The sequence below is a fragment of the Monopterus albus genome, unplaced genomic scaffold (assembly GCF_001952655.1).
Source record: "Monopterus albus unplaced genomic scaffold, M_albus_1.0 scaffold174.1, whole genome shotgun sequence".
Classification (NCBI taxonomy): domain Eukaryota; kingdom Metazoa; phylum Chordata; class Actinopteri; order Synbranchiformes; family Synbranchidae; genus Monopterus; species Monopterus albus.
The window spans coordinates 1,482,179-1,497,094 of record NW_018128054.1 but is presented as its reverse complement, the minus strand read 5'-3'; the positions used below and the strand labels follow the sequence as shown (position 1 = coordinate 1,497,094).

General features: G+C 41.3%; 1 protein-coding gene across 3 annotated transcripts in view; it reads left to right on the top strand.

Annotated features, from left to right (window-relative positions):
- The window catches only part of arhgap17b (Rho GTPase activating protein 17b), a 29,290-nt gene extending 14,380 nt beyond the window's left edge, over positions 1-14,910 (top strand). The window contains exons 10-21 of one of the 3 annotated variants that reach the window (XM_020616418.1): positions 4,118-4,245; positions 4,803-4,914; positions 4,997-5,078; positions 5,238-5,318; positions 5,879-5,992; positions 6,115-6,206; positions 8,837-8,975; positions 9,724-10,008; positions 10,955-11,076; positions 11,157-11,588; positions 13,444-13,495; positions 14,102-14,189. In XM_020616418.1, the coding sequence (XP_020472074.1) occupies positions 4,118-4,245; positions 4,803-4,914; positions 4,997-5,078; positions 5,238-5,318; positions 5,879-5,992; positions 6,115-6,206; positions 8,837-8,975; positions 9,724-10,008; positions 10,955-11,076; positions 11,157-11,588; positions 13,444-13,451 (1,595 nt within the window). In that variant the 3' untranslated portion in view covers positions 13,452-13,495; positions 14,102-14,189. Of the gene's footprint in view, positions 1-4,117; positions 4,246-4,802; positions 4,915-4,996; positions 5,079-5,237; positions 5,319-5,878; positions 5,993-6,114; positions 6,207-8,836; positions 8,976-9,723; positions 10,009-10,954; positions 11,077-11,156; positions 11,589-13,443; positions 13,496-14,101 lie in introns of all 3 variants that reach the window. The other 2 variants (XM_020616417.1, XM_020616419.1) reach the window with 2 other exon arrangements.
- Positions 14,911-14,916: the final 6 nt, after the last annotated feature.

Sequence of the window (14,916 nt, the reverse complement as noted above, 5' to 3'; positions counted from 1 at the left end):
GGTCAGAGTCTACATTAATGTGATAAGCATTGAATAGATATTTCTATAGAGCAATCGTATCATTGTGCTTTTTCAGGCTTTCTGGATTTCTAGCAACCTGAGGGAGTCCACAGTCTTCATGATGATCAACACCATATTTTAAATGCACAAGATTACTTGATTATGGACTGAATTCCTAACTGGCTTCCATCACTGCAGCTCAGAATAACATGAGGAGACATGTGATAATGGTTTTACATTAGAAAAAATAATCCATACTCAGTTAAATATTTCCCAATATTATAAATGGACATGTGACTTGAGGTGTAACTCTCCTCTCCTCTCTGCTCTGGCAGCAGAAACGAGCAGTTTCCTCATCAGACAAAAACCACATTGAATAAGACCCTTACAATAACACTGTGCTAATGTACGGTATATTCTCAGTCTTTCCTTATTTGAGAATTATTTCTAGAGTTCCTATATATATATTTCCTGTAGTGTTTTATTCTAGTTATGTGACTATTGTTTACAGTTCACCCACTGTAGCATCACCATTTTCACTGCAGGTATCACTGTTCCATCTCATTTTCAGTGGCCTAATTCACTCACGGTGCTGTTGCTGTCACTTCTAATTAACAACTCCATCTCATTCACATGAACACGCCTGATAAGAAAACTCAGATTTAACAGAACCAGTAGATAACTGGCTTTGTGGTACCGGTTACCCAGGACCACCAATGTTACGCTCAGTGAAGCTAGATAACCCCAAGAGAGCCAGAATAAGCTGAACTCGCTTTGTGGTGCAGGCCTCAGGTGGGAAAATAAAAGTACACCATTCCTACTTCCACAATCATTAAGAGAGTAATCAGCAGCCAGGTGTTACTAATCAAATGCACAGGATTAGTCAATCATTAAGAAATGTGACTACCTCGAGAGGGCTTACAAGGCCATCTCTCAACAATGTGAGATTCATCGTTCTACAATGAGAAAGACTGTTTACAAATGGAGAGACTTTAAGGCTGCAGGCCTTCCCAGGAGTGGGTGTCCCAGCAAGATCAGTCCAAGGTCAGATCATTTAATGGTCAGAGATGTAAAGAAAAACCCAAGAGCTACATCACGTGACCTGCAGGCCTCTGTCAGCAAATTAAATGTTATTGTTCATGACAGCACAATTAGAAGAAGACCGAACAAAATGGCTTTCACAAAACATCGTCTAGGAAAAAGCCCCATCTCTCCAAAAAGAATATGGCAGCACGACTTAAAACTGCATCTGAACAAACTACAAATATTCTGGAACAGAGTCCTTTGTGCTGATGAGACCAAAGGTGGAGCTGTTTGGTTGTCATGCACAGCGCTGTGTTTGGGGAAAACCAAACTCAGCATAAACACCTCATATCCAGCTGTCAGGCATAGTGGTGGAGGGGTGATGATTTTTAAGGACAAGGGTAATAAGGATAATCACTTTTATCTGGCCAAGTATGTTACACACACAGGGAATTTGTTTCCGGTACAGAACCGAGGTAGCCATCTGTGGCGCCAACTCACACTGATGGCTCTAACCATCGGGGGCAACTTGGGGGTTCAGTGTTTTGCCCACAGACACTTCGTCATGTGGACTGCAGGCAAAGAACTTAAAGGGTGCTATTATAAAAGTTGCCACCACAGCACCGAGATTTGAACCTCTGGCCCTCCGGTTGGGAGACGACGGCTCTACCCACTGAACCACAGTCGCCCCCATTTGGTCTTGTTTTGCAGCCACAGAACCTGGGAAACCTCCAGTCATTGACAGTGAACTCCATTTTTACCAGAATATTCTTGAGACAAATGTGAACCCATCTGTGTATAAACTGGGCCAAAATTGGGACCTGAAACAGGACCACGGTCCCAAGCATATTAGCAAATCAACATCTGAATGGCTAAAGAAGAACAAAGTCAGGGTGTTGGAATGGTCAGTCAAGACCTCAACCCCACTAAGATGCTGTGGCAGGATCATAAGAGAGCTGTGCATAAGTGAGTGCCCTCAAACATCAGTGAACTGAAGCAGTGTTGTAGAGAAGAGTGGGCCAACACTTCTCCAAAATGATGAGACTGGTAAACTCCTACAGAAACGGTAACAAGTGCAGCAAGTAATTGCAAGTAATTGCTGCACTTGTTACTGAATTATACTCTTATTTTCCAGGCTAGTTTCTGAATGTTGGTTTACCTTTCAGAAACAATGGCTACATAGTGAGCTTTTTAAATTGTCAGGTGAGATTATTTTTTTTGTTTACAGAGGTTGGTGAGGTCAACACAGTTGTCTTTAGGCCCTGATGAATAAAAACATAGAACTGAAAGAGGATGTACTTCTTTTTTTTTAATTTTTTTACCATGACTGTGAAAATGGCATTTACACCTCCTGTTTTAGTTCCTTCTTAAAGCCCAGAATAGTTTTAGAGATGATATCTGTAGTTGATAATTTATCCAACTGTGTCATGGAAACAAATGACTCGGTACTCTGCTGTTGAGTAATGCAGACCGGCTTGTCGTGGCTTATTGGGGTGCACTTTTCTTTTTTTTAACAGTACTTGTAAAGTACGCTGCCAGTTTGAAGTTGGAACAGAATTGAACCAAACTATTGACTTGTAGGATAAATGAAACCAGAGCCGGCTCAGTGGTTTTCTGTTTATTGAAACTGAGCATAGTCACAGTTAGTTTCGCAAGTCATATTTGGCAGAGTTTTCTACTGTTATTGTTTCTGTCAGTGGTGATCCGTTTTAGTTCCTCTATATCAGCCAGCAGCACGGTGCTCCATTTTCCTCTCCGTGAAATCGAAATGAGAGCTCCATTGTCTTATCCTTACAGTATATAATGCCACATCTGCTTTTTCTCAGGTTCATTTGAGTAAACTGCTACCAGCTTAAAGGGCAGACTTTTGGCAATAAAGTTCATTTGAGCTCAGTTTACCAGAAAACAAAATGACTAAAATCTCATGTAGTCGCATCCGTTTCCCCCCAAGTTCTCCTTTTGTAGTGGGTTTATGTGCAATAAGTTACCATGTAACTGCCGGCTTTCTGTGATAACCAGTTGTTTGTGTGGGCTTTTTAAAACATTTTATCGAAGATAAGGCCAACCCAGAAGAGCCAATATCTGAAACGGAGATTGGACAGGCAATCGAACTAATGAAAAACAGAAAGGTACCAGACCCAGATGGTTACCCAACTGAGTTTTACAAGACCTTTGCTACCAAAATGACACCATTACTGTGCTCCCTCTACACTGAATCACTCAAACAAAAGAAACTGCCTACATCTGTGACCCAAGCCACAATTTCTGTTTTGCCAAAAAGATATAAGGACTCTACCAGATGTGAATCAACCTGCTTACATGTGATTATAAAATACTTGCAAAAATCCTTGGCCTCAAATTGGAATCTGTATTACAAACCATTGTGTACCCTGACCAAACAGGTTTCATAAAAGACAATCACATCACAATCTGTGCCACCTTTTCGATATAATGTATGCTGCACATTCGACCCAGTTCCCAGAAATAGTCGTTTCAATGGACGCATGTGAAGATTTTGACCAAACTGAATATAGACACATTTTTAAATCACTATACAAATTTGGATTTAGCCTAACGTACATCTCTTGGATCCAGACATTATGCACTATGCCACAGGCATCAGCAGCATTAACTCGGACTACTTCAAAGGGGCATGAGACGGGGCTGCCCATTGGCCCCTCAGTCTATATAATCAGTCGAACAAAGAGCTTGTTATTCCCAGTTAATAAGGCACCCTACTCAATTCTGTAAACACTTTGGCCATACACAAGCTTTAATGTAACCGTCTTTGGTAGATGCAGCATTTCACATCTGGGCTGGGAAGGGAATATGCAGTGTGCAGGACTTTTTCATTGATGGGTTGTTTGGTTCTTTTGGCCATTTTGTTGAACAGTTCAAATTACCAAACTCCCACTATTTCAGGTACCTTCAAATTTGAGATATCATTCATACACAGTTTCCAACATTTCCTTCCAAGACCACCAGCCAGCCCACTTGATGGGTGTCTGAAGCTTAAGCCCGACCCACAAGGCTGTGAAATACAGTTAAATAGTAGCATTAGACTAAATACACTGATGACATATTTCTCATCTAGACTCCTGGACAGAGAAGCCTGCATTTGGTACGGCCCTGGAGGAGCATCTGAAGAGGAGTAACCGTGAGATTGCTCTGCCCATAGAAGCCTGCATCATGATGCTGCTGGAAACTGGCATGAAGGAGGAGGTACAGTACAGATGGAGTCATGGAAGGAGACATTTTAGTAAATAGGACAAGGTTAAGGGTTAATTGACCAGATTTTGGTCATAAAGCTGTATCCATATATCTTCATCGCTCCACTCTGTTGAAGCTGGAAAAAGATGTGGGCCATATGGACCACTCTTTAGAAATGATGGCATGTACAGTCTGGAAACAACTGTAGCCAACTAGCGGTAACTTAGCCTTCCAGCTGTGGGAAGCACTGTGTGTGTGTGAGGGCATCTGTTATCCATTAGCATGTTCACTGTTGAATGTAACCATATTAGTAGACTCCCCAAGGAGGAGGATTTAGTTTTATAAATGGAAACAAAGCTCTTGCTGTACCTCGGACTGACACTCATCACACTTATCTTGAAAGAGTCATTTCTATTGATAACATTTAGTGGATGGTGCGGTTTTGTTTGCATCATTTTCCTCTTTCCTGATACCAACATAGACTTCTTTAACTTTAAAATGGAGACCAGTCACATGTACCTGCCAAAAAGCACCATTTAGTCATTTGTTTTCCTACATTGTCCTTGCAGGGACTGTTCAGAATAGCTGCTGGGGCTTCAAAGCTGAAGAAGCTCAAAGCAGCACTAGACTGTTCCACCTCGCAGCTCGAAGAGTTTTACTCTGATCCCCACGCTGTTGCTGGTACAACCTCATCTACAAATCCATGAAAATTTAAACCATCTGATCCACATAATTTGCTCATAGCTTGTCTCTGTGTACACAGGAGCCCTGAAGTCCTACCTCAGGGAACTTCCTGAACCCCTAATGACTTTTGGACTGTATGATGAATGGATACAGGCCTCCAAGTAAGAAGACACTGCAAACATACTGTACATAAGTCTTGTTCATTTCTTATAGCTATAAACATTATGCACACAAACCAGAAGCAGTGTATGCTCACAGACTGATTTAGATAGCCTGGTGCTTTTGTAAGAAGTAAATACTATATGTATGTGTGGTTTTAGTGTGTCAGATCCTGATAAGAGGCTTCAGGCTCTTTGGGTGACATGTGACCATTTGCCAAAGACCCACAGAGCTAACCTCAGGTAAGAGCATCTTCAACTCTGCTGCATTCTAGTGTGTTGTTTTTGATACATGTTGTATAAAGTGCTGGTGTCTAAAGCTGTTTCTAAATACAGCAACAGAACTGAGAGAGGCCGCAAGCTAATCTCTGTTCCATTTTTCACTTTCAGAATTGATGCAGCAGTTTGTAACTAGATGAGCAATAGAAATCAGTCTCACTAGCTTATTGTAAGTCATTTTAACGTCTTGGTACACATCAGAGCACTCTCTTCTACTTGGAACAAGGGTTTCTGTCCTGAGGGTTGTGACCCCCAAATGGTCCTAAGATAAATCTGAGGGGTCAAAGATGATTGAAGGGAAAAGAGAATTAGAAAAATGTATCTCACAAGATATCTATATTTTGTTTTCTAGGTTTTCTGTTGTCAGTTACTGGTCACTTTTACCACATCTGGTCTTTAAAAATGTTTAATATATAACAATGAGAAGAACTGCTCACAGCTCCATATCTGCTCTAAATGGTCACAGGCCTAAGATTTTAGGACCCACTTGGAGAATGTTCAAGCAGCTGGAGTCTCTGTTGCAGGTATCTGGTGAAGTTCCTGGCTAAACTGGCTCAGGACAGTGAGGCTAATAAAATGACTCCCAGCAACATTGCCATAGTCCTGGGACCCAACCTGCTCTGGCAAAAGACTGAGGGGTGAGAACCTTGTACTCTGTTTAGCTCATGTTAACTTTCTGAGTACATCACAAAAGGAAGCTAAGGTTAATCAAGATAACTGACCTTCCTCCTGCCCTTTTATTGTCCATCGTTGTGTTCAGCACGCTGGCAGAGATGGCAGCAGCAACATCTGTCCATGTGGTTGCAATCATTGAGCCCATTATCCAACATGCTGATTGGTTCTTCCCTGAAGGTAAAAACATTGTCTGTTCTATTTGCAATAATACTTCTTCTCTATGTCTTAAAAGAAAGAACACATACTGTAACTACATTGACATTGACTATTTGCAATGTACCTTGCCTCTGGTTTGGCCTGCGTTTTGCTGATAAGTGCTCAAACATAGCTGCTGTGGTGTTTGATCTGATTATACTGAGCCACGGTACAGTTTATTTGCAGGATCTTTTATTTTGAATCGGGATGCAATGTTTTTCATTTAAAAAAAAAAAAAAAAAAGCTGTTTTCCTCCTGCTATACTACTTCCATTGTCTTTTCAATCTCCAGCAATTTATTTCATTCTCAAGAGGTCATGTTTATTCTCTAGAGGACAGTGGGGATTTTGGGAAATGTTGAAAAGCACTAGGAATGGGACAAGGTGACTTTCTAGATACGATTCGATGCAGGATATGCTGTGTATGATTGGATTCAGTCATGATACAATTAAAAATTCAGTGATAACAATGTATGATTAGCTGTGGAATACTTAACTTTATTCCTCTTTTTCTCCCTTTTCTAGTACTGGTTTGATTATGTAAAGAACAACCAGATATATTGACTTACGTTCTGTTAGGCTATCTTATTTACAAAAAATATGAATTTGCTGACTCTGGCTTCCTCCCATAGTCCAAAGACATGCAGCTTAGGTTGATTGACAACTCTAAATTGCCTGTAGGAGTAAGTTCTAGGAGTGTCCAGGGTGTACCCCACCTCCCGTGCAATGTCAGCTGGGATATATTTCAGTATATTGAATCTTGATATATTGTCCCATCCCTAGAAAGCACTAAATGAACCTTATTTACGTGTACTTTTTTCAAGCATGGCAATGCTTTGAGCACATTAGCATTTGAGCAGATGCTAATATCAGCATGCTAACATGCTCATGGTTAACCATGACATTTTAATATCTCGGCTTCAGGATTTAGTGGGCATTCGTGGTGCTGCCCTAGCATGGTTTAAGTCATATTTATCGGGTAGACCGATGTCTGTCCGGTTGGCAGATGTTGAATCTGTGACAACCCTTTTGTTATCTGGGGTCCCACAGAGCTCCATTTTGGGGCCTTTGCTTTTTTCATTGTATTTATTTCCCCTTGGCTCTGTCTTTAGGAAACATGGGGTGTCTTTTCATTGTTATGTTGACGACGTCCAGATTATTATGCCACTGAGTAAGAAGGACACCTACTCGATTCAACCACTTTTAGCATGTCTTGCCGATATTAAGGGCTGAATGTCATTAAATTGTTTAAAGTTAAATGATGCTAAAACTGAGGTTATAGTGTTTGGCCAGAATACGTCTGGTGACCCTCCTCCTGTAGACTTAGGTTTCTTGGGGCAGTATGTGCGACTGGTGGTCACTGATTTGGGTGTTAAAATAGACTCCGATTTGAAAATGGAGAGCCAGATAAATGCGGTCGTAAAATCTGTTTTTTTTTCTATTTAAGGCAGTTAGTGAAAGTAAAACCCTTTTTGTCGCGCGGCATTTTGAGACAGTGATCCATGTGTTTATTACATCTCGTATGGATTACTGTAATGCACTGTACGCTGGAGTTGGTCAATCAGGGCTTGCCCGCTTCCAGAGGGTCCAGAATGCTGCCGCTCAGTTATAGGTTGGGGGGGTCATAAGAGGGACCACATAACACCAGTGCTGGCATCTCTCAATTGGCTTCCGGTGGGTTTTAGGGTTTGTTTTAAGATTCTTTTATTTGTTTATAAATCTTTAAATGGGCTGGCACCATCTTATCTCGTGGAACTTTTGCGTCCGTATAATCCGTCGCGGTGCCTTAGATCAGCTGATCAGCTTCTTCTGGAGGCACCGAGGGCTAGGCGTAAAACTAGGGGGGATAGAGCCTTTGCTGTGGTGGGTCCAAACCTGTGGAATGCTTTGCCTCTTTATATTAGGCAGGCCCCCTCGTTGTCTATTTTTAAGTCATATTTGAAGACCTACTTATATTCATTGGCGTTTGGCCAGGAATGAGACTCTGTCTGTAGTATTAGTGTTTATTTTATTGTTTATAGTTTTTTATGTGTTGATTTTAGATTTGTATGATATGTTAATAAGCGCTTTGGTCAGCTGTGCTGTGGTAAAGCGCTATATAAATAAAGTTGAGTTGAGAGTCACAATGACAGTGTTAACATACTGATGTTTAGCAGTACAGTGTCTATCATGTGCACCATCTAAATTGAATGTGTTAGCATGCTAGCATGTGTGAACTAGTACTAAACATCCAATAAACCAAAATACTCGACAAATTAAAATTGTGATCTAATGATGGTGCAAGGTAAAAAGTTAATACAATGCATCCTCAGGAGGACTTGAATGTCTGTTTAAAAAAGTCATAGCTAGCATTGCTAAAGAAAAATATATTTGATATTTTGTGCTATGAATTAGAAGAAGGTCATTTCTCGGCTTGTTGGTGTCTTGGTCAAAGGGTATGATTCTCACCTAGGGTGCAATAGGTCCCGAGTAAGCCCTGTGAGAGAGAGTTGGCACCGCAGATGGCTGCTTCAGTTCTGTACAAGAGAATAATTTGTTGTGTGTAACATACTTGGCCAATAAAAAATGATCATCATTGTAATAATCATTTCTCTATTTGCTTTTTCCCCTCCAGATGTGGACTTCAATGTATCTGGCATGTTTGCCATGCCTACTCACCCAGCCACCCAAGATCCTGAACCCAGCCTAGATAGGAAACGCCCTGGCAGCCTGGTGGGGCAGGACGGGGACAGTCACACTCCCCGTAAAGACAGGTACCTGTCTCGCCCCAACCTCAGCCTCAGCCTGCCTCTCACCCTATCATCCCGTCCCAAGACAATGAGCAGGCAGGAGTCGCGGGGCCCAGCCGTGTCGGCCCACTATGTAGTGGCTGACGAGTCCATCACAGTCACTGAAACACCCACTGAAGATCTGACCAGTCTAGACTTCAAAGCTGTGCCATAGCTCCCATTAGTCCTGATACATGAACGAAGGGAATGATATGAATTGTGATTTTTACACCACATTTCTGTTATGTTCAGGTGATTTCAGTGCAAGCTAATCAGTTATGTTTTCCTCACAGCTGGTACAAAACATGATGATAAAGCAGTTCTCTTTTTTCCAGATATTTGAATGAAACACAAACCATTTTCAATATGCACCGCTTTGTCTTATTTTCTTGTGTTACTCTTGTGTACTCTTGTGTTGTCTCCTTTATTTCCAATTAAAGCTTAGGTCATACTGTAGGTTACTGGTTTTCTGTTTTGTGTGGGCTTCATCTGTTGCATTTTGTTGGTATCGTGCGGCATCTGTCCTTTTCTGTCCCTGCAGTGATGTTGCAGTTCAAAGTTGTTGTATCATGTGGTTTTATGTCCTTTTTTTTAGGTTCTCTTTTCAGAACTGGTTTCATTGAACTCAGGAAGTGGCATCTCTTTCTCTTCCTTGCACCACATCTCTGTCTCTTTCTGTCTGATGGCGTGTGGTTTGTCCTCCTGAACTATCTCCCCTTTCCCCCCTCCCTAGCACTGTTAACAAACAGCCGGAGCCCAACCCACGTAGAGCCAGCGCTGTAAATAGAAAACAGCCACAGCTAACCTCACCCACCTTCCAACCCCCACTGCCCCCTGTCGAAACCGGGGTTCCTACCCAGCCTGAATCCCAGCCCCAGGCTCCATCCCTGGCTACAGAGGCTGAGCAGCCTGGCTTGAGTGGTGCTGGTGGTGGTTTGGGTGGTGTTCTGGGTGGTGGGGTCCAGGTAGCCACTGTGCAACTTCAGCTTGTAACCCAGCTCAGCACAGAGGAGAGCAGGTAAGGAGCGAGCTGAGGTAGCAACAATAGTCCACCGCCTGCCTCACAGCCAATCAGAAAATCCGGAGCTCTACCCACCCGTTGGTTGACATGTGTTTGTTTGGTCTTTCAGTTTACACTTCCTACTTTCAGTTTACACTTCCTAAACTGGAAGTCATAAAATAGAAAATCATGAGAATAACAATGTCTACAATGTCCCTAGCTTTTAATGTGGGTTTGTTTTAACAAATTAAGAACATAAGAACATTGTGCTTTGTTTACTGATTTGTTCTCTCCCTTCTGCTTGTTGTGATGATTGGCAAAGTCTACAGACGGGTGACAAATTAAAGGAAAAGCGTAAATAAATGAGTGCTCTCTTTCAGGATGGGGTCGCTGAGTGGTTTGATGAATATGAAATGATATGAATCGTATGCTATGGCCTTTGCAGTCACCAGAGCTCACTGAATACCTATAGATGGTTTTGGACTAACATGTTAGACAGCGCTTCACCATCAACACGCCAACCGAAGGAATATCTTTCGGATGAATGGTGTTCAGACTTGTAGAATCAGTGCCCAGGTGCACTGAAGCTGTTCTGGCGGTACGTGGTGGCTCAACACCTCACTGGGACACTTGTTGGATTTTCCTTTAATTTGTCACCCATCTGTATTATTTAAATATACTTGCATTCGTTCCTGCCTGTCAGCATGTCTCCCTGAATAATTGCATGCAGCACATTGCTTAGCCTTGATTCAGTTTTTGTGTGAACAAACTTGTTTTCTGATTTTGCATCCTCTTTGTTACACTTCTTTTTGTTGATATCCATCTACTGTAACTAGACCTTGAATGGTAGTTTATTTTATATATTTTGCATGATTTCTTGCAGTGGTTCAACACTTGCATGTTGAATGTGAAGTGCAGATGACATGTTGATGGATTAACATTTGGATTTATTGTATTTCCACAGCCCAGCCAGTGATGTCATGGCCACACCCCCTCCCCAGAGGAATGGTTCAGTCCATCTTTCAGCAGGCACCCCCCACCCTCAGGGCGGGTCCAGGGGGCCTAGTCCACACATCGTCCGCAGAGGTGAGACCATGTACAATCCTATTCTGATTATTTTAATACCATTGATATCATCATCATGTAATAATTATACTCCTCTGAAGGCACCAAGAAGCAGGCCCCAGCCCCACCAAAGCAGGCCCCAGCCCCACCAAAGCAGGCCAGCCCCTTTTCCTCACAGCCCAGTAACACACAGACAGCCAGGTCTCAACACCCACCCATCACTCCCCGACGCTGCTCTAGCAAAGATGGCCTAATCCATGTCCCAAGCCATCCGCCCCCGCAGCCTCCTCAACCCCACCAGGCCCAGGGGGAGCCTGAGCCCTCTCCCCCCAGCAGTCCCACCCCTCCTGGCACTCCACCTCATGATGGATCCCACTCCAACACACACTCTTCTTGCCCCTCTGGATCTCTTCCTCGCCCCTCCAGGCCAGCTCCAAGGCCACGGCCCCGACCCAGCATGCCACCACCCCTTCAACCTGCAGTGAATGACGATGGAAATGGCCTCTGCAGCTCCGCCTCCAAGATCATAACAGGTAAACACAAATCCAGTTTTTCAATAGTTTTATTGTAATACACAGTATCAGGAGTAATGTGTTGTATCATTATATGTAAATGGTCATAAAAGCAAACAGTAATTTACATTGAGACTTAAGAAAATTGAGATGCACCAAGCTGTTAGATTAAAGAAGTTGATGTGTGTATCTGTATGTGCAGCCTAAGCCCAACTTTTGGCAGAGAAAGCCTCACACACTGTGTGTGTGTGTGTGTGTGTGTGTGTACTACTGTAGCTCCACATAGATTAGGATCTTTGGTCTGGTCATTTTGTAATACAACAGTGTACAGATTTAAGACTCTCGGTGGTGGAGGAAGTATTCCGATCCTTTATGTAACTCAGAGTACAAATATTACCGTTAGAAAATATTACAATTAAAAGTCCTTCATAATCCTACTTGCATACAAATACTCATGTGCAACTGCTATATTGTTTATATATGATGTTACCGGATTGTTACACATTTATGAATAAGCACCATTTAATCTTTAACATATATTTTTATAGCTTAATTAACTGTGTTGTAAAATTGTGCTCTGCAAGGGAGGCAGTAATTCTAGCTGTGAAATACATGTAGTGGAATAACAATTACAATATTTACTTCCTGACAGGGGTGGAAGAAGTACTCCTAACTTACTGAAGTAAAGGTAGCAATACCACATAGTAGAAATGCTTCTTAGAAGTAAAGGTCCTGCATTTACAAATATAATTAAAGTACCAAAAGTAAAAGTATTAATTCTGCTGAATAGCCAATTTCAGAATAATGTAGTGCAGTATATTATTATACGTAACCTTTTCATGCATTGTGCACATTACTAGTTTTATTTACTATATATACTGTTGAGTACTTTGTGAATTTCCTGCAAGTGATCAATTCTTATCTTAACCTATAATATAAATAATAATTATTGATCTGAATGTGCAAAGTAACCAGTGGTGGAAGAAGTACTCAGATTCTTTAAGTAAAAGTAGCTATACAACAGTGTATAAATACTTTGTTACAAGTAAAAGTCCTGCATTCAAAATGTTAAGTAAAGGTACAAAAGTATTAGCATCAAAATATACTTAAAGTACTAAAAGTAAAAGTACTCATTATGCAGAATGGCACATTTCACGTTCCTGTATATATCATTGTATTATAATTACTGATGCATTCTTGTCTACAGTCCATTTAATGTTGCAGCTGGTAAAGGGGGAGTTGGTTTTAACTGGCTTATATGCATTTAGTTTGAATTACTGCTGGGTAGCTTGTGATTTTTCCAAAGATCAATGAGGTCTTATAATTATGATGTATTTTAATCTGGTTCTAAAAAGTAACTACAGTTATAAAATAACCATAGTGGAGTAGAAAGTACAATATTTGCCTCTAAAATGTAGTGAAGTATGAAGTAACAGAAAATGAAATTACTCTTAGATACTTCAAAATTGTACTTAAATACAATGTACTTAGTTACTTTCCACCACTGAAAGTAACTGAAGTTACCAAATAAATCTAGTGGACTAAAGTACCACATTAGGATCAGAATTATTGTGTATCAAGTCTTTTTCAAGTAAAGTACAAAGTAAAACTGTACACTACTTGAATACATTTACTATGTTACTTTCCATCATTGAAGACAGCATCTTTAAAATGATTAAACATGATTTCTTTGTGTAGGCACTGCAACAATTGGAATCACTTGCTGGTTGTCTGCTGATACTGAATTCAGCTTCTTCTCACGGCATTACTTACTACTTAGCTTTCTAGCTTTTGGTTTCACTGTTTAATAATGCCTTGCACACTAAATGTAACCGTGACGATCTGAAGCATGACGGGAAATGTGTAAATATTACAGATGTCTGAGCTGCTGGCCTACATGTAAGATGAGCTTTGCAAGGCAGGTGATGGTAAGGATCTAGTTGGCTGATACATTAACGTTGCTTGCTCTGTCCACTGCATGTTTGTGTGTCTGTGCAGGGTAACAAAGGATGCAGGTATTTTCTCCTTATGGTGTGCACTTGTTGTTGCTGTATACATGTATTTATGTATATTATATGCATTTGTCTTGTACGTTATCCCTGCTGGTGTGATTCCCACACCATCCTCGATCCTGAGGTTGGATGGCTTTTGCCTGCTAACAGTTTTCTATAACATGCCCCTAAGCTCGGTAAACAGGCTCTAAACCAAGAGTGTGCTGTTGTTCTGTATGTGCAGCCTAACCACAAGTGATCTATGTAAAACATTTGCTGCATTTAAAGATTAACACACCAAAGATACTCTCTAAATAAGACCTCCACCTCTAAAAATGTCATTTAACTGGCTCTATTTATGCAATATTGACTAGAGGTAATAATGAGAGCTTTGGTGTCTTACTGAGTGTCTAAAAGGTGTGTGTGTGTGTGTGTGTGTGCACTACCCAGTTTGAAATGGCGTGTGTGGGTGTGATTAAATTTGGTTTGTTGCTTCAGCTCAAGTTTAAGACGCGTCTAAACTGATATAATTGTTCCCTACAGATGGTGGCCTGGTCCTAAAGGGGGTAGGGCGAGCCCTCATCCCTGAGGTGATTGTGGACAAACAAAAGGAGAGCTCTGCTGGTCAAGAGCCCACCACCACCACAGCCCTGTCATCAGACCCTCAGATCCAGTTAGAGACCACCAGTCTGTGAAAAAAGAGAGCTCACTATTCACCATCACTCAGCTGGTCCAGATTTGAATGTTGAGAATCAAATATCAGACAGGTAACTAATGCATCAGGGGGTTCGGGGGGTGATGGCGACCTTTTCTTTTGATATAATGTACTGACTGGAACCAGAAACCTCAGCTTAATACAATGGTCCAGCTGTCACCGGTCAGATTAGACTTCACATTTGCTCTATAGACTGCTGGGTATTTTGATATTGGACTAGAGCCTTGCTAGATACAAGGCTAATGAGGCTTATATATATATATACACACACTCTGTATCCTCGCTGATACAGCAGCCGAACACTGCTGGTGAAGCATTGAAAGCTTTCAGTTGTCTCCTGCTTCTTTTTAAAATACTGCTATGGATGCTAATGATTCAGTGCTGACAAATCTGTGAATTTGCTTGTAGCACACAGGCCTAGGAACTAGCTTTTTTTTAATTTTTTATTCAACAGTACAGATATGTGCATTTGAGTATTGACCAGCCACTGATGATCTATTTATCATGAAAAGACATTTTCTAATTTGTCAGCTTAGGGTTTAGGGCTTTTGAATAAGTCACACACATACACCAGAGTATAAAATTACCAAAGACATATTTATGGGCCAAAGAAAACTTTCTTTATTATAGTTATTAATGACCA